At 43.2% G+C, this 18,513-nt stretch overlaps 1 protein-coding gene across 1 annotated transcript in view; it reads right to left on the bottom strand.

Moving 5' to 3' along the window:
• nudcd1 (NudC domain containing 1) overlaps positions 1-18,513 on the bottom strand; it is a 32,539-nt gene that overhangs the window by 12,107 nt on the left and 1,919 nt on the right. The window contains exons 3-8 of the mRNA XM_076755323.1: positions 17,396-17,581; positions 14,373-14,556; positions 13,152-13,340; positions 7,414-7,621; positions 1,314-1,458; positions 83-208 (exon numbers count right to left, since the gene is read on the bottom strand). Coding sequence (XP_076611438.1) covers positions 83-208; positions 1,314-1,458; positions 7,414-7,621; positions 13,152-13,340; positions 14,373-14,556; positions 17,396-17,581 — 1,038 coding nt within the window. The remainder of the gene's footprint in view (positions 1-82; positions 209-1,313; positions 1,459-7,413; positions 7,622-13,151; positions 13,341-14,372; positions 14,557-17,395; positions 17,582-18,513) is intronic.

The raw sequence follows: 18,513 nt of genomic DNA on the forward strand, positions 1-18,513 counted from the left end.
GAAAATGTTACGTATAAGGGCTCAGGCTTGATGGATTGGCGAATCAAAGTGTTTAGTAGTGAAGGAGAGAGATGTTACTCACCACCTGAGTGGGCTTGAGTGATTCTCCGTCAAAATGTGTGAGGCTGAAGCTGTCTTCTGGGAACCCATCACAGTCCTCCAGCTCCTGAGAGTTACAAGGGGGCTTGTCCTTGTCAGGGTTTCCGTTCTGGATTAAAAGAGGGGAACAGGAAAACAAGAAAGATGCTACGGTTACACTTGCTTTGCATCTATTAACATGTAAAAGGATTGGCTTGCACCGAGGGCTTCGAGTGGACCCAGATGATACTAATGAAGTATTAGCCCGAGAGAGGAAGTGGCTAAAAATGCTGCCGATGCCGATCGTGAGACCGAGAGCGACCGAGTGCCATGATGTGTACAAGACGTCAGGAAGAGGAGGCCCCAGAGCAGCTGGAGAGGGACAGGGCAGAGACGAGAGGCCTCAGAGGAGGGACGGATGCTAAGAGCCACAAATGCATTTCAGGTCATGAGAAAACCTCCCGAGAAAGCAAAGCCAAGCCAAACATGTGCCTCGTGGAAGTCTGACTGTATGTTTGAGGAACATCTTCAAACACGTGCCGCTGATTGATTTAAGGGAAAATGATAATATTCATTTGGTACATGTCTTCATTAACCTAAAGAGTGTGTTCGTTGTTACACTGCAGATAAGCTGAAGATGCAAAAATGTCAAATTTGGCTGAAAAGAAGCAGAAAACTCAACATTAACTAAGAATACAGATTCCATAATAATTAAAAATACTTATTTGGGCTCCGTTCATGAAGGACATTCCTATTTTCCCTATAATTTGTACTAAATAAAGTTCTTTGCATGAAACTTCCAGGGAAATTATTTGGAAATTATTCTGTGTGAGCACTACCCAAAATGTCATAGTTGTATCATAAATGATATAAAATAATATTCTGATAAATACTAAAATATGATTGAAACTTTCAAACAGTATTAAAAACATATGTTATTAGTTGGGAAAAAAAACACTTCTCCTCTCAAATACTTCCTGCATATTAAATGTCTCCTTTTCGTTTGTCTTTCTCTCTTGACAGAAAAAACACAAATCTTCTCCACAATCTGCCATGATTAACAGTTTTTTTTTTTTTTTTTTAATTAAGAGAGAGCACAAACCGGCCCTGAACTTCATGACGACATTTTCATGAGTGGGAGGTAAGATTTCTGTTTTAATGATGGCGCAGATAAAGGAGACCATCCATAACGTTTACTATTTGAATTATCGGCGTGATGTAAAGAGGGAGTCTACCAAGTCTTCAGAGGTGAGGTGCGTCAGCCTCTCCTGGATGAGGGCGGCTTGCTCGTCGCTCATCACGTACTCCCCTCTCCTGTCGCCGGTCACCAGCTCCGGCCACATCGGTCCCTCGTCGCGCTTCTGCAGGGTCACCTCCAGGCTGAGGACACACACACACACACACACACACGATCCTTGTCATAGACCTCAAGCAGGCGGCGTGCAGACATGCAGCCTCAGACAGCTCACTTACTGATTTCTTATATGTCACAATTGGCATCCTGCTTCAAGCGGCCACAAGCCGAAAGCTCTGGTTCCTCAATTTCAGAAAGTGGCCGAGCGCCTGATTTGTCTGACTGAGCGGCGTACTTAGAATGAGAATGATGCAATCAACCAGTAAACATCCAATCAGGAGCAGTCTAGTGGGCTAAAACGCAGGTTTGATGAGAAAGGTCAGAGGAGAACGTGAAGAGTTGTTCAGGCAGACGGGACTGTGGCCGATCTGGTTTTGACACTAATTATGCTCCTCGGTGGCGACTGAGAAGTGTTTGAAGTTGAGCTGCATATTGAATGAAGGAAAAGAAAAAGCAGCGTGTATTTCATCTCCCACGTAAGAGCCGAAAAGTGTTACTCTGAGCTAAAGGTCTGTCGTCTGGACAATAAGGGTTTGTTCAGACATTTAGACTCAAGTTGAGTTCAGAATAAATGCAACATCATTATCACACAGATGTAGTTTAGGTTTTACAGACGGATGCACACAAATATTTTTGGGTTTTGGACAGAACGAGACATTTGATGAAGTCACTCTGGGCTCACAGACACTTTGAGCATTTTGTCACAGTTTTTAAAGTGTTGCAAAGACCAAATGCATGATGATAATAATGGCACATTTACCTATAATGAAAATAATCATGAGGCAAAACTGCATAATTTGCAGAAATTGAAAAGTTCAAACATTGAAGTCAAAGAGAGGTTCTGTAATTTCTAATAAATGCAGCCATCAGTCGTTGTTTCTACACGGCTAATTTTGACAATCGTCCGTTAATTACTTACAATAAATACGTGCAGCAACATTTCAGGTCATGTGCTTTTCACTGGCAGCAGCTGTGGAGTCTGCATAATGATATTCTGTCTTTCTACACATGAAATCTATACACTCAGGCCTGTTTCACTGGAGGGAGCACAATGAATTCAATACAGGCACACATGAGCCTATTCATCAACTCTCAGCGTTTCACAAAATTATGGCAATTCAAGGGAGAAAATATGAATAAATTAGAATAAAATTAAAATAACATTTTCTTCCTCGCATACGTGCGTTTTTGCCCCGAGCAATTTAATCTCAGGTTCCCGATTGGACGTCAGCAGCTCAGAGTAGAGCTTCACATTACCTGCACCGCAGCCTGCTGCACCACACCAGCAAAACACAAGAAGTGATCTGACATTCAGCTCGAGACAAACATCAGAACAGAAAGAAAGTAACTCAAGACCACGCAGGTTTACTGCAGCATTTAGCCTCAAAATGATTTCAAAGTAACTTAACTGCACTGTTACTGCTGTGGATTTTGTCTCCTGTCTCCCTCCTTTCCTTTCCATCTAAAGCCAAACTTCTGTTTTTAAGAACTATAAATTGATTTTCTTGCTTATTTGCTTGCTAACAAACTAAAAAACTTGAACCCCAATTCCAAAAAAATTGGGATGTTGTGTAAGAAAAAAAAGAAAAACTGAATTTGGTTCATTTGCAAATGAACTGAGTTTAGTGACAACAGTTTTACAAAGTGTCCCTGAGTCCATGTATTAATCTCAGCTGAGGTCGCCTGAGGTTTTTCACATCTTTTTAAAAGAGGGTGTGTTTGTCTGCTTGTTTAGAGGCTGTGACTATAACTGAGTGTAAAAGCAAGAAAAGGAAGAAACATAAATGGCTGGACGTGAACGTTTGTGTTGAGTTCTGGTGGTGTGAAAAAGTCCTTCTGATATGGTGATCGAGTCAGTTCATATGAATACAAAAGATAAGAATCTGACTTTAAAACAAATCTCACAACTCTGAAACCCCAGAAAAGTTTGTACGCTGTGTGAAATGCAAATAAAAACAGAATTTAATCAATCAATGCAAATGAACTGCGTTTACTGACTTCACAAAGCAGTGATATCCTTCATCCAATCATGTGTTCACAAAGTGGTGAACCTCTCTTCAGACCTCTCGTCAGACGTCCATTGATGATTCAGGACTATAAGTTTAACATGTTCTAGTTCTTGATATTCATTCATTCACTGAAAAGTTTCACTTGAAACTGCCTGAAAACACTCCTGATCACACGGGGCTGTTACAGAGAAGAGCTCCTCTCCCTCACAAATGTTCTCTCTCAGCCGGTATCTGCCTCAGCCGGTTGGACAACAGCCAGAAGTTTCATTTTCACCATTGTGAAATTAAACGTAATTTTCTACAGCTGATGGCGACTTTTTCAACAGCATTCATTAGCAACGGCTCAAAATGAGAAGTCTGCTCCCTAAAGGTTTTCCAAATTACTCTTTGCTAATAAAAACAGGCGAGGACGGATGAAATGTTCAATGAAGAGATTCACTGGTACCAGGATGGGATTTTTGACAGCTGGTAACCAGATCCAACATGGAGCTGGCTGTCAGAGCCCAATTATATGTTCTTACTCACTTCATGCTTTTTCTGTTTTTCGTGACACACAGAATCCTGAGAAAGCTGTAACAAGTGTAATGTTCTTGTACTTTACACCTCTGAAATTTCATTACTTTGTGTTTCAGGTCCATTCAGTAGATTATTATGGGGGGAAAAGCTGGATTCCTTCTGATTATCAGAATTTTTTAGCCATAGTAACAGTGAACCTTCGTCCTCAACGTGACATGTTGTGCACACGTTGCAGCTTCAAAGTACGAGTGCGAACATGCGCCTTCAGAAGCCCGGACCATTCAGGCCCTTTTATACTGCTGGATGCTACATGGCAGGTCTATATTTGGAGAACAATGAGAAGATATAAAAGAGACACAAAGGGCAGCTTCTTAATTCAGCTGTGGACAGAGCAGAGCTGGATGGTGCTCAGCTGTTGGTCTGTAAAGAGTATTAGCCATTGGTGTGGAAAACATGCTCAGTACAAACAACAGGTGTTTTTTTTTTTTTAAGTATTTACATCGTAAAAGGCCATCCAGATGCAGTCTGCACATCCACACACACACAAACAATAATCAACGGTTCACCCTGCTTTAGCCAAGTTTCAATCTAAAATATGCATTTTTTTTATTCTTCGGGGAAACAAATCAAAACATCTCTTTTACACTCTGTCTGGCTATCATCATGCCTTTTGTGTATCTGTGGGAAAACACAGTCAATACCCAGGATGAAGGTGTGATTTTCCGACATATTCAAAGCTTAAAGGGGCATCTAGACGCACACAGCGCTCTGTCACAGTATGGAGATATCACCCGCCAAACGACAGCACGATTCATCTTGATAGATGAGCAGCCATAAGCTTAAAGAAAGCAAAATGAAAAATAAATCAGACTTGCAGAATAAACGCTCATGTTCATTTCTCAGTTCTTCAGCTGAACAACCTTATTTTTCTGCACACAACAGGACAGACAGACAGACAGATGCAGACATACTCTCTGTCCCTCAGACACACACACACAAACACAAACCCTGAAACTCAAGGATTACCACAGGACGAATAAAGAGGCTATGTAACATGTTTTTGGTTGCACTGGAGGACTTGTACTGGAGGGCTGATCCAGACATGGAGAAAGGTCTTCAAGTGGCGGATATCACTCAACTCATAAACTGGATTAATAGGTCCAATGCCTATGAAACGTATTCAGCCCCCTCTGCCGTTTTATTGATTGCAACACTGAATCACCATGGACGTCACGACCAGGACAACACCTCCATGTCAATCCGGTGTTCAACAGTCACACAGTGAGTGCAAGTTCGATAGCAGATGTTAAAGACTAAGTGAAAACCAGGCTGAAAAAGAACGTGGTCAGAAATGTGCCATGTTGCACCTGGAACCACGTCCAAAGTGAAGTCACCGGGTCCTGGAGTGCATCAGGGAGCGTAGTCCTGTTCTGCACACCTGCACCTGCCCGCACCTCAAAGCTCAGTACCAGAACCGACCAGTTAAACGTAATTATCTCCAAGTCGAAAGAGAACCCGTCCTGACCCGTTAACGTACATGCCGACCCCAGAACACACAGGCTGCACGGTCACTCACTTCAAAGTGCTTTATTTTTACTCGCACAATTGAAACGTGACGATGTGCACTGGCGGCTGACTAGGCTTGATCATACTGGAGTCCTGTCCTGCCTGCTTTGGTGACACCATGCGAGTTAATTTTGCCTGTTGAAATCTCCCCTGGCTGCACCTCAAGCCTTCTGACTCTGCCTCCTCTGCAGAGAACGTGTCAGTTGGTTCAGGAGTTTCTTAAAGTTCTCCTTGACCGAACGAATTCCCAGTCCAGGCCAGAGTTCTCCTCTGCTGAAAACAGCCTGAGCGAGGCTCTCCTTTCCCTTCACGAGCTGTCTGATGTTCACCTGAAAGCTTCACTCCTCAAGCCCGGCTACACTCTTCCCATTCCAGGTGAGGCGACGCTTTTCAGTGCTGTTGATTTCATGTATAAGGCTTCTTCTTCTGCGCCTGGCTCATTACCTGAGACCAATTTACCTTGAGAGACCCTGTAAGGACACTGCGACCAGCATCACAGGGACACGCAATAAGGTGGCAATTTACAGGGGTTCTGCTGCTCAGTGTCAAAAAGAAATCCAGCCACACACCTTGTGATTCAGCACCGCCGAAAAAAAAGAAATCATGAAAATATTAACCCCTGAAAAGGCAGCTGAGTACTTTTTTTCTAGGCAATGAATATACGAGACTTGCTACTCGATTCCTTGCACCACATGGAAACATTTTCAATTTCATGCCTTGACACCTGTTGAAGACCTGCATTTCCTCACTGTACACTTGCCCATTTCACCCTGTAGATGAAGAATATTCTCCACGATAGCTAAAACCACAGCACGTGAAATAAGTCTTGCGGCTACAGAACAAGGGTTTTCAGAGGTTCATGGGACTGTAGAAAACTGTAATCTAACATATGTCTAATGTGTCTCAGGTCTCTTAAATCTCCGGCAGTGGTGCATGGACGCTGCACGAGGTCAACGCTCCACACATTCAGAGGTAATAATTCATACAGAGCGCAGGCTCCATGTGCATGTAGAAAGTTTTCAGACTTTCAGTTTTCCACTTTTTGTTAGGTTTCAGACTCAATTCAGTTATTTTTTTTCCTCTTCAAACTGCACAATAAGCCACAATGATGAAGCAAAAAGAGGTTTTTGGAGTGTTTTGCAAATTGATCAAAAATAGATATCCCATTTACATAATTATTCAGACCCTTTGTTATGACACAATTAAGCTCTGGTGCATCCCACATCTATCAATGGTCCTTGAGATGTTCTGCAACTTGAGTCCACCTGTGCCTCTTTGAATTCATTGGACATAATTGGACATTCAGTGGTCTCACAGTTGATGATATACATCGAGCCATGAGGTCAAGAGAACTGCCTGTAGACCTGCGAGACAGGACTGTGTCAAAGCAGAGATCTGGGGAAGGATACAAGAACATTTCTGCAGCACTGAAAGTGCCCAAGAGCACGCTGACCCCCATCATTCTCAAATAGGTCTGATGAAACAAAGATGGAACCATGAGGCCATAATTCCCAACAACTCTGCCAAGAAGATATTTCCACAAGAGGGATGTGCCAAGCTTTTGGGATCATTTCCAAGAAGACTTGAGGCTGTCATTGCTGCCAAAGGTGCTTTAAGCAAACACCAAGCAAAGGGTCTGAATACTACTGTAAATGGCACATTTCCCTTTTTTTAATAAATTCATAAAGCACTCCAAAAACCTGTTTTTGCTTTGTCATTGTGTGGTGAGGAAAGAAAGTGAATGTACAGCAGAACCAAAGAGCAGAGATGGAAACTGTTACTTGGAGTTGAAGGTTTGAGGCTCTACTGAACTACGAGGTTTCCTGCGTCAAGCTGTTTCCGCTCCTGAAAACACTCAAATAACAATTGAAAGACAACATCTTTGCGAACCTTTTGTCATCTTTGATGATCCAGGCGCTGGCCTCGGGGTCTACAGATGCGTGCAGCTGGCCTTCCAGTAAAGGAGGGAAACCCTGAACTCTGATGCTGATGTTGTCTGCTGTCAGCCTGAAGTGCACCTCCTCTTTGGTGACACCCTCGGGCATGCGCACACACACCGTCATGTCCTCCGCCGTCTGCTGCCAGAAGTAAATGGGATCTGAATTCAAACAGGCGAGTTTAAGTTAATGACGACGCCGGGCCAGCTGTTACAGAGTCATACATAAAACATCCAATACAGTGCAGGAATTAAAGGGAATTACTGTTGAATATTCAGTGACAATGCAGATGGCAGACTCTCAGAAAAAATGAATTATTATAGGGCGAGAGCGAACTACGTGGACCGAGCTGGCAGTGAAGCCAATTCTCCTGCACGATTTGACATTTTAACCTACAGCGCTGTGCAGAAATATCCTGTCAGACCCTGAAACTTCTCTGCTGGAAGCAGACAAAGCACTTTGCAATTAAACGTCAAATGTCAAAATGAGGAGGCATTAATCAAAATACCAAATACCAAAAAAATCAGTGTTTTCCATTCTTAGGTCTAAATTCTACATACTGAATATTAACGACTCGGCGCACACTCAGGTCCATATAACACAGTTATATCATCATGTGGCATTAAAACCCCGAAAATAACATTAAATATTCAACACGTTTATTCACTCCAAACAGCCAACTGACCAAACGTTAGCTCATCTCGTCTTTTTGTTTATCAATCAGATTTATAAAGCCCAGTTTTTGGAGTTTTTGCTCAAATTGAACATTTTCAACTCATCGCGCCTAAACGCATCTTTCCATCGGCTCTGAACACACCGCCTCTAAAACTCGCTTTGCATTCTATCTGAACACACGGTAACTGAAAATGTTCGTACTGAACCCTTCAGGGCCTTTAACAGCCACAAACCACTGGATCTGAGAGGCTTTAGTCGTTCATCTGCTGGTGAGAACAATACCTTAAAACCTTGTCAACAAATTTCAATTAAATTTAGTGCCACGTCAGGTCATCGGCCAAAGACCTCTCTGTTTCTGGTGTGGATCCGAGCCAGGTGCTGATTCAAGGTTTTATAAAAGGGTTTCTTAATGTTGCCAAAGACTGTCAAGGCTTTTTCTCATGACCTGCAGCTCCTCTGGTGTATATATATATATCCCATGATTGTCTATCACTAATCTAAACAGCATGCGTTTGCTCTCAGATCAGACTGTGCAGCACTGGAGATGGTGTGCGCTCTCTGAGATCGAGCTTTCGAGGTGTGAAAGTTACAACTAACATGGAGCCGGCACTCAACCACTTTCTTTGAAGACCTTTCCACAAACACGACAGGCCTCATTTCCGCTCCTTCTTAACACAGAACAGATCTGTTCTCACCATTTCCCACACTGTTAAGAAGCCATGTCTCTGTTGCCTCTGACTCAGCACCTCGACTGGCCTGTTAGCACTCTGTGATCGGCAGTCGCTTATTCTAGTCGTCAATAACAACACCTACAGTGTGTGTGTGTGTGTGTGTGTGTGTGTGTGTGTGTGTGTGTGTGGTACGCTATAAAACAAGCTGGCTCCTGAATACTGCCACAGATGTGCACTCTTATCGAAGCGGAAGTCAGCGGGCCGCTTTGTGAAAAGCCTCGCTGGAAAATGCACGAAGAGCAGGACTCGTGTCCGTCTTTAACTTCTCAACAATCCACGGATGCTTGATAAAATGACGCTGGCTGCCAACGACATGCTCAGAAACTGAGCGAACATTCCCATCAGAAGTTTGATCAGAAGCGATTTCACGGCCTTGTGCCTGAATCACACTTTCAAAGAAGGACTCAGAGGTTGTGCGCTGATAAATATTTCTAAAATAAATCCTTCTTCCATCAACAAAGTCCTTTTCATACGACGCTGATCAGAAGAGAGATTCACACATTATTTCCTCTCAGGCTACATTCGTCCCTTTTTTCTGAGTTCTGGCCTCAGGTGAAAGGTTTCCTCCCTCCTGTAATGTAGCTGCCAGGCACTGAAATACAATGACCCCATCACTCAACAGCTCAAACTTCATTCAAAAAATACAGCTTAGTATTTTCTGAATAGCGTATGATTAGCACCAGCTACAGATTCACATCCCTGAACTGGCACACAGGTGAGATCAGAGAGGCAGATTATATTCAGAAATGATACATTATTGATATCACTGTAAGTGGTGGAAAGTAACAAAGTATATTTACCCAAGTTTATGAGGTAAATAGAGGGAAACAATGTACTTTTTACTGCACTACACTTATCTGACAGCTACAGTTAATGGTTAAAGTAGCACTGAATCATTTGGACGCCGCTGGTCATAAATTATGTTATTGTGAGCGATGTAGAAGATGGACTGATCTCCAAAATCGTTGGGAAACTCAGATCATCCTTGAATCCAAATGAATGTTTGTGCAAAATCTTAAGAAATTCCCTCGAGGTGCTCCTGAGATATCGCGTCCATTAGAACGGGACGTATGGACAACCCGAAGACATAATGCCTCCAGCAGCACACAGGCATAAAAGACAACAGTAAAACAAACTATGGAGGCTGTTTAGATAAGACAGAAGGCAAAGACTGCCTCGAGATGAATCATCTGATTCACACACAGACAACACTGCGCCAGCTTTCTCATATACAACACTCCTATAGAGAGAATTATGTGCCAGAACTGTCATAAACCAAACTCTGTGATTACTGGCAGAGCCTGAGCGCTGAAATTGGTCCAATTATGACGATCCAAACCAACAGATCTGCTCCATATCTGGCAGGCATGTGACGAACCGAGACGTGTTCATAATCACCTTTTGTTGTCAACAAAGAAACTAATGAGAAGGAGAGACGGTGAGCTGCCAAGTCTTCCATTTCATTCCCCAATCTTCCTCTTACTTCTCTATCTGAGCTCTCTGTTGGCCGAACTGCTGAACTGACACATTTTAAGCCAACCCTGCATTCACAGGAAGCGCAAATTTAAAATAAAAAAACAAAACACTTACATAAATGATTAATTATCCTGAGTCACACTTTTTACTTTTGGGGTGTATTTATCTACAAGTGGAGCCTTCTTGGTGTCCTGTAATGATCTAAATCATATTTCAGACAGTTTTCCAGCCTTCACTTTGGACGCTGTCTCCTTCTATACAGTACGTATAGTTCAGCTTATGCAAGCATGCTTTTGCACCTCCTCTCCATCTGCACACCATTAAGTCACCTTCATCCCTCCTGCCCCCCTTTGCATTTCCTCTCTCATCGCTTACGAGCCTGTTTGAAGATGACCCCTCTCTTGACATCTAATCCACTTCCTCCTCTCTGTAAGGAGAAAGGCAGAGTGCTGATAAAAGGATTGGCTAAAAAGCTGCCATTATTCTGCTCCTGCACCATCAACACACACGCACACACACGCACACACGCACGCACATACACACACCTTGCTCTGTCTGGGTCACCTGAGGTTTTTCACATCTTTTTAAAAGAGGGTGTCTGTTTGTCTGCTTGTTTAGAGGCTGTGACTATAACTGAGTGTAAAAGCAGGAAAAGGAAGAAACATAAATGGCTGGACGTGAACGTTTGGTTCAGCTCAGACACACTTTAAGAAAAGTTCTGGTGGTGTGAAAAAGTCCTTCTGATATGGTGATCGAGTCAGTTCATATGAATACAAAAGATAAGAATCTGACTTTGAAACAAATCTCACAACTCTGAAACCCCAGGAAAGTTTGGACGCTGTGTGAAATGCAAATAAAAACAGAATTTAATCAATCAATGCAAATGAACTGCGTTCACTGACTTTACAAAGCAGTGATCTCCTTCATCCAATCATGTGTTCACAAAGTGCTGAACCTCGCTCCATCCTCTATGAACGACTGAGCCCCTTTCATACCCAATCATGACACTATCACCTGTTACCAATGAGCCTGTTTACCTGTGGAATGTTCCAAACAGGTGTTTTTGGAGCGTTCCACTTCCTTCTCAGTGTTTTGTTGATCCTGTCCCAACGTGTTTGAAACGTGTTGCTGCATCAAATTCAGAATAAGTAGATATTTACAAAAATCAATGAAGCTGAAGAGCTCAGACATTAAACATATTGTTTTTGTGTTGTCATCAGTTGAGTAAATGTCACGTAAATACAACTGGAATATTTATATTTGTGACTTTTTACCTTCTGTTGTGCAAACACGAGCGTGCCATCAGTTTTCTCATTTTAATCTCACCAAGAATAACCGTGTTTCCCCAAAATGTCAAACTTTTGCATCAGTTGATCAGAATTAAAATGGCTGCTAATTTAATCATTGTTGTTTAACAAGGTTGCATCCAAATATTTTTTGTTCCATCTCTAAAATTCTAAGAAAGTGCTTTTCACACCTTTGGGTTTTTGACTGATGGTCAATTTGAGGACAACAATTTATCATTATCCTTGACTGATTAATCACAGATGAAACAAATATATTAATGACTATTCTTTATCACCTGCAGGCCTGAACATAATTCTCACTCCTTCACGGACTACACAGACACTTCAATCCATCACTTCAGGCGAGGGAAGAGAGATCATGCCCTGGTCTGTGCGAACAGTAATAAACGGCCTGGAAACACATCCCTGTACACCGAAACAGATGAGCAGATCTGACAGAGACCGCCGTTCTGCTGCCCGTTCAGGCGTTTCTATGACTACAACCCAGCAGTCTGCGCCTCTTAGAGGTAATGAGCGGAGGACACTGCTGGACTGAACACAAGCACGTACAAACGCATGACGAATCTTAACCCGAATGAGTCTGATCACAGAAATGGCGAGAAGTGAGTGACGCCAAACTGCGTCTTGGATGAGGGGAGGCAGGACAGTAGCTCGGGGCCCAGACGATGTTTGTGTTTCACTTTGTTTCAACAGTTTTACAGACAGGCTGGTTCGCTCTCTGGCTAGTTTCAGACTGTGATCTTAACAAGGAAGAAAAGAAAGAAATAAAGACAGCACTTTCTATAAATACGCTCAACGCCAAACCGAGACTGTGTCAAATCTTTCCGATGTGACTTCTTCTAAACCAGCTCTGCGCTCTGAAAAGAGGCCACGGTCTGAGATTAACTGGCACTGGAGTAAAGACCTACAGACTTACAGCCTCCATTACGTGTCCGGACACCCGCAGGAAGCAGGTGTGCAGATACCTGTTGATGTTTTCCTGTAACGCAGCAGCCCATATTTATTCAAAGGTTTTTATTTCTAAATATCAGCATTAGATTTACACTGTGCATAACAAGCTGCTAATCAGTGCTTTTATAAAAACGATGACTCAAAACAAACAGTAATGTGAAAGGGGTCACACGAAAGCATCATCAAAGTGCACCTACGCAACACTTTTTGGCCTCCGTTCACTCAACGTTGTGGTTTCACTGCCTGCTCTCATTAAACCCAGGAGGCAGCGGTTTGTGCACTGCCCACCCAGCACCAGACAACGTTAGCACCTCGCTGGTGAAGGAAGTGAAGCATTTAGCAGCTAGAGATTCAGATATGTTTCCAAGGAGACTGTGTGAAAAGGAAACATGTCAGGGCTTCGGCTTGTTGTGGAGATCTTCTCACCGCACACGTCATCAAATATTTAAGCTTGACCTGTACGTGCTGGCTGCAGATGATGGAGGTGTGATGTAAAGCAGCACAGTCGCTAACCACAGTAATAACAGCGCTCAGCAGCACCTCTGACCCACCTGTCTTCTCCACCTCCATGGGCTCCGGGTCAGGCTGCTCCACAGGACGACCGTCCACGTGTGTGAGGACGAACGGTTTCTCCGAGGCCACCATCAGCCCCTTCCCCCGCGGCTCCACCGCCGCGTAGTGAGGCACCGTCTTCCCCCTGAGGACCCTCCTCGTCTTCACCTCGTACTTCTTCTCCTGACCTGCAGGTTGTGAAGGTGCAAAGTAATCTTGTCTTCCATTAAACTCTGACAGAGAGCAAGACGAATTACAACAACACCAACATGTTTCATGTTAGAGCGGCGGGGACAGCTCGGGTTATTCCACAGGACACACGATGAGTTCAAGTCCATCAGCAGGAAGGAGGAGGTTTACTCCTTTACGTTTAAGAGGCTCAAACCGGCAAATGGTTATTTATACCTTACAATTACTTAATGATCAATCAATTATCAAAACTGCCACTGATTTTTTGTCCGTTTACTCAGAAATTCATTGATTTTTACCACAGATGGATCAAATCGTCTTTGAGGAAAACTCTCCATTCCCCTCCCTGATAAAACTCTAACACTGGCTGAAAACTGAGGAGCAGGTGGAGCTGATGATCATTGTCAAAACAGAGATTTAGGCAAACGTTGAGACACTTAAACAAACAACAAAAGATTATTCCACATCTGGCAGATATCAAAGCGCTGAATCTTTAAATCCAAATAAATGAGGAAGGGGCTCTCCAAAGGCAGCTTCTGATTTTTTGGCTTTCCAATCTTTGAATCGTTGGTCGGGGAACCTTTCTTTCTCAGCCAGTGCCAAGAACTTTAATGAAAATCCTTCCTGCCAGCGTTTCCTTCAGAGTATGCTAATCTCATCTGGTACATAATAATTAAACTCCACTAATGGCAGACTATGACTAACTTTCTAGCATGGTGCAATCAGCGAGGATTTCTGTCGTCTACTGAGTATGAACGCTGTAAAAATGAATAGGAAAATCAAATGACAGGCTTGAAATTCAGATCCCAATTTAGACCTTATTATTTATTTTACTCTCAATTAAAAGTTTGGCCTCCAACGAGACAAAACGAGAATAAATGACTGCGTGATGTTTCTGAAGCCGATGAGTGATCGTGTTAAATAATCGTTATGATTTTTGGCCCAATCAGCAGCCCTGATGTTTGGCACGCTCCACTTATCTGCCTTCATGCTCAGTCACCTCAGTCGTGGTAGCTCAGAGCAGCACCCACCGTGTCCTGCCGTGTTGGCGACGGTGACCCACTCGAGGGACACCGAGTATCCACTTCCTTTGGTCTCCTGCGGGTCTTTCTGGATGCGGAGCAGCAGGACCTCCATGGCGTGGACTCCATCCTGGACGTGAGAGATGCTGTGGAGGATGGTGAAAGGCTCCTTCATGTCTTCACTGAACAGCGGCTACGAGCACAGAATCAACAAAAACAATCAGTTTAACAGGTAAAATCCATAAAAATGATTCATATTGTCGTATAGTGCACATATTTTTACATATTCTCTAAAATATCTCTATTTCCTTCCTCTATTTTATTACTGCTGTGCAATGGGGGCTGACCCAGGTGCCCCCTGGGATCAATGAAGCATTCTTTAACTTTTTATACAAGTAAAAGTCAGACTTTGTAATCCACAGTGGTTATAGTTACATAACATTAATGGTCATTCAGCTCAGACCAAGCGCTTAAAACCACTGACTAGAGGTGAAATCATAAGCCAATATATCGATGAGTGAAGGGACATTTGATTAATCAGCAACAATGACGACAATTTGAAAGCCGACAGCATAAATCACCTCATAACCGGACAGACTCAGAAATAATGAGAGCTGTCCTACTGCTTCTGTTTACATCTCTTACACCTTGACGACCTGTTTTACGAACAGGAGAAAAACAGGCTCTTTAGCTTTAGCTTGGTTGGGATCCTCGAGTGCTGAAGCTCAAAACCAGAACACTGGAAGACTTCATTAAAAATTCCACTCCTGAACTTTGCTTTCAGACTCGTATCAGGCGTGCTTGTTCAGAGTATGAACTCTCATTTGTAGCTAATCCCAACTGCACGCTTGTTAACAGGATGAAGTGCACAAAGACACGTCTGATATCAAAGCCTTCATCCTTCACCACTACAAGCTCATTTCCAGCGGCTGACACAGTTTTTTAAACACAGAGGCTGCTTTGGAAATGCTTTTTTTTTTTTTTTTTGACTAGTTTCTATGCCGAATAATAACATTTCATAATGCAAGAGCACATTTAAAGGATATATAATCTTTGAATTTCTAAACATGACTCTTTCTTGGTTGTTGGTTTGGTTAATTCTGATACCTGACTCCAACATATTGGACAAATCGGACATATTGGAATATACTGTACAGCCGTGTGCACGCAGCGGTGGAACATACTGAAAGATTATTGTAATTAATAAACACATGCAGCCTCACATCCCAGAGCAGCACTGACGAAAGACCGCCACAAGCTGCCGAAGAATCCATCCAAGATCTCTCGCCAAGTGAGTGAGAGCTTCCTGAGAGCTTTTGAGTGATCATTAACTTCATCACTGTCACATACTGCTTGGCTGTCGCAGGAGGCTCACGCCAGAACACCGACAGAATATGCCAAACGACGTGCTTTAACCGATTTCATCTTTCAGTCTTTTCATGTAGTTTGCTGACGAAAGATTTATCAGAATACGTCCAGATTTAACCACTTCACCAGCTGCCAAGGATTTTTAGAAATGAAACAAATATCAGCTCCAGCAAACGTGACTGTCGGCATTAACAAACGGTCACTGTCTTGATTAATTACCTTTTCAATAACAAGTAATACCTCCTATGAGACTCTGACTGTGTTATTCGATGACTCAGCGATTATATCACCAGTTGCTGAGACATCCGGCCTTGGACAAAAACATCACTTATCTCCCTCAGGTTTGGTCTTATTTTCAACATTTGCGAACAAAGCTACGATCAGGTGGCTGACATTACAGGAAGCATCAGCTATGAATGCTTTACAAAGTGCTGTCAAGCCCAAAAAGCAGATGAGAAGCAGCATATGGTGACGTATTTCCTCCTCGATACGTTTTGTGAAACTGTTTGACTAAAAGCGTCACTCAGAGAGTTACTTCAGAGACCAGGTGTCGCATCAGCATCGCTGCATTTTCATTTAGTCACCAGCAGAGCTCCATAAAAGGCCAAGGATTAGTTACTGCTCTCTAACCTTCTTCACAATGACTGCTGGATTACATATGGGGCTTTTTTCCTATCGTCATTCAAGAGTGTGGTCTTTCAATGTGAGAGCAGGACTTGATTTCACGCTCACATTCTGTGACAGATATATTGTTGTTTGTACAGATTTCCTGCGCTCCAGCTTCAGCCCTCCTCCTCCTCGCACTCAGGCCGCTGCTCAGCACTCGTCAAACGTCAAAACTGACCCATAAAATGATCCCTGCCTCGTCGCAGGAGTGTTCGCAGGAGTGGATGAGAGTCACTGCCCTTAAGGGACGCTCGAAGAAGTGAACAATAAGTGCAGCAAGGCAGGGATCATTTCACTGGTCAGCACTAAACCTGGCTTTCTATCGGTTGGAGAATTCTGACAGGTTATTTCACAAAGACGTTTGACGAGCGCACAGAAGAAGCCTGAGTGTGAAGCTGGAGTGAAATCTGTGCAGACAACAATGTGAGTGAGTGCAAGACAGGCTGAGCTGAAACAGAGGAAATCTGAGCGCCAGCAGATTTGAGAGCGATGGGATGAGAGCAATACAGAATCTGAATGTGAAATCAATGAGTCATGCTCTCAGATTCACAGACCACGCTCTTGAATAGAAACAGGGAAAAAGCCACATAATTACCCTGAAACTAATATACTTCAGAGATGCACCGATGATGATTCCGATATGTGAATTTGGATATCTACTGATATCAGAGCCTTTTTCCTTGAATGTTGTAGTTGTGTGTAAGGTTACATGAAGTTATGAAGTTGTTAAAACTGGAGGATACGTGGGCTTCACATCCAAACAGATGCAGATATAAAATATCTCCACCATCTAGAATCACTATCAAATAAGTTAACTTTAAGTAAACTGTGGAATCTGGATCGGTACGTGGATCAATGACGCCAGTTCAGCAAATTATGTCAAAATCTGCACCCGTAATTAATACTGGATCAGCTCACTCCTAACTCTAATGTACTTGTACATGTATGCTATCAAAGACGTCTAAATAATGTGTTTATTTATTACTTGTTGCACTTACTTCCCACTTCATATGGGAGCTGTCTCCCCTCTTGCCGGTGCGGAGAAGGTACAGTCGGCCGGCGCCGTCAGACAGAGCCGCCCAGGTCGCTGAGGTGAGGCTGAGGGAGGCGCAGAGACGATCCTCACACTGGCTGGAGTCAGCGGATATGCGGTAGACCTCTCTCGGCTTCCCCAGGGCGGTGTCCTGGATTAACCACACGACAGACCCATAAGTCAATACTGCACCCAGAAAGCAGACGGACGGCCGTTTCTGCATCAGTCTGAGCTATGTTTGATTCATTCACACCTGCGGGGAGCAAACGTGAATGTGTTGGTGGATGGGAATGAAACCCAATTCTATTTCCTGACATCTATGACAGCAGATCTTCACACTGAGAAGCTGGAATCACAGAAAATGGCTTTTTTGCTTGAAAAGTGACTCAAAAGATTAATCAGTAATCAAACAGCTGCTTGTTCGAGGCGGCTGAGAAGCATCAGAACTGTACAAAATGGATTTTGTCTCTACTTCATTTCAAAGCTAAAACTGAGCTAGAGATTCCTGAATCAAATGAAACGGGTGATAAATCTGTTCCTGCTGCTGACAAGCTGTCAATGTACATTCTTTAAGGAGTCCAGTCATGACTCAGAGAGACTCAAGTACAGACGCTCTGAGGCGGCTTTGAACTACAGAAGAAGAGAAAGGTCACTGCTTTCATACTGAATGGGGCACTCCAGTCCCGTAAGAACAGTCTGCGATCAACATCTGATACAGAAACACACAGAAAAACAGAATTTCCATAATGCTTCAAGTTAAAAGGCCGCAGGAAGATACCGTCAACGTAAACCCTGAAGAGCAGGAAAACAGCATGCACTCATCAAGGAGAGACCAAGTGACCAACTGTCATGCGGCTCAGCGTCACATGTGATTCACGACTCTCAGAGTCTTATTACTAATAGACTGATACGCCACCACATGAGCATCAATTAGTCATAAATGAAGTAACAGGTTTTCAAAGGACCATGCAGCAGCTGCCCTGTTGTTGCCATGGTGCGTGACACTGTGAATCATATTGCTAACTGATGCACGATGCACCTTTGAGATCATTTTCTCCAGCATCCACGCCGTTAATGCCCCAA

The sequence above is a fragment of the Chaetodon auriga genome, chromosome 17 (assembly GCF_051107435.1).
Source record: "Chaetodon auriga isolate fChaAug3 chromosome 17, fChaAug3.hap1, whole genome shotgun sequence".
In the NCBI taxonomy this organism is placed as follows: Eukaryota; Metazoa; Chordata; class Actinopteri; order Chaetodontiformes; family Chaetodontidae; genus Chaetodon; species Chaetodon auriga.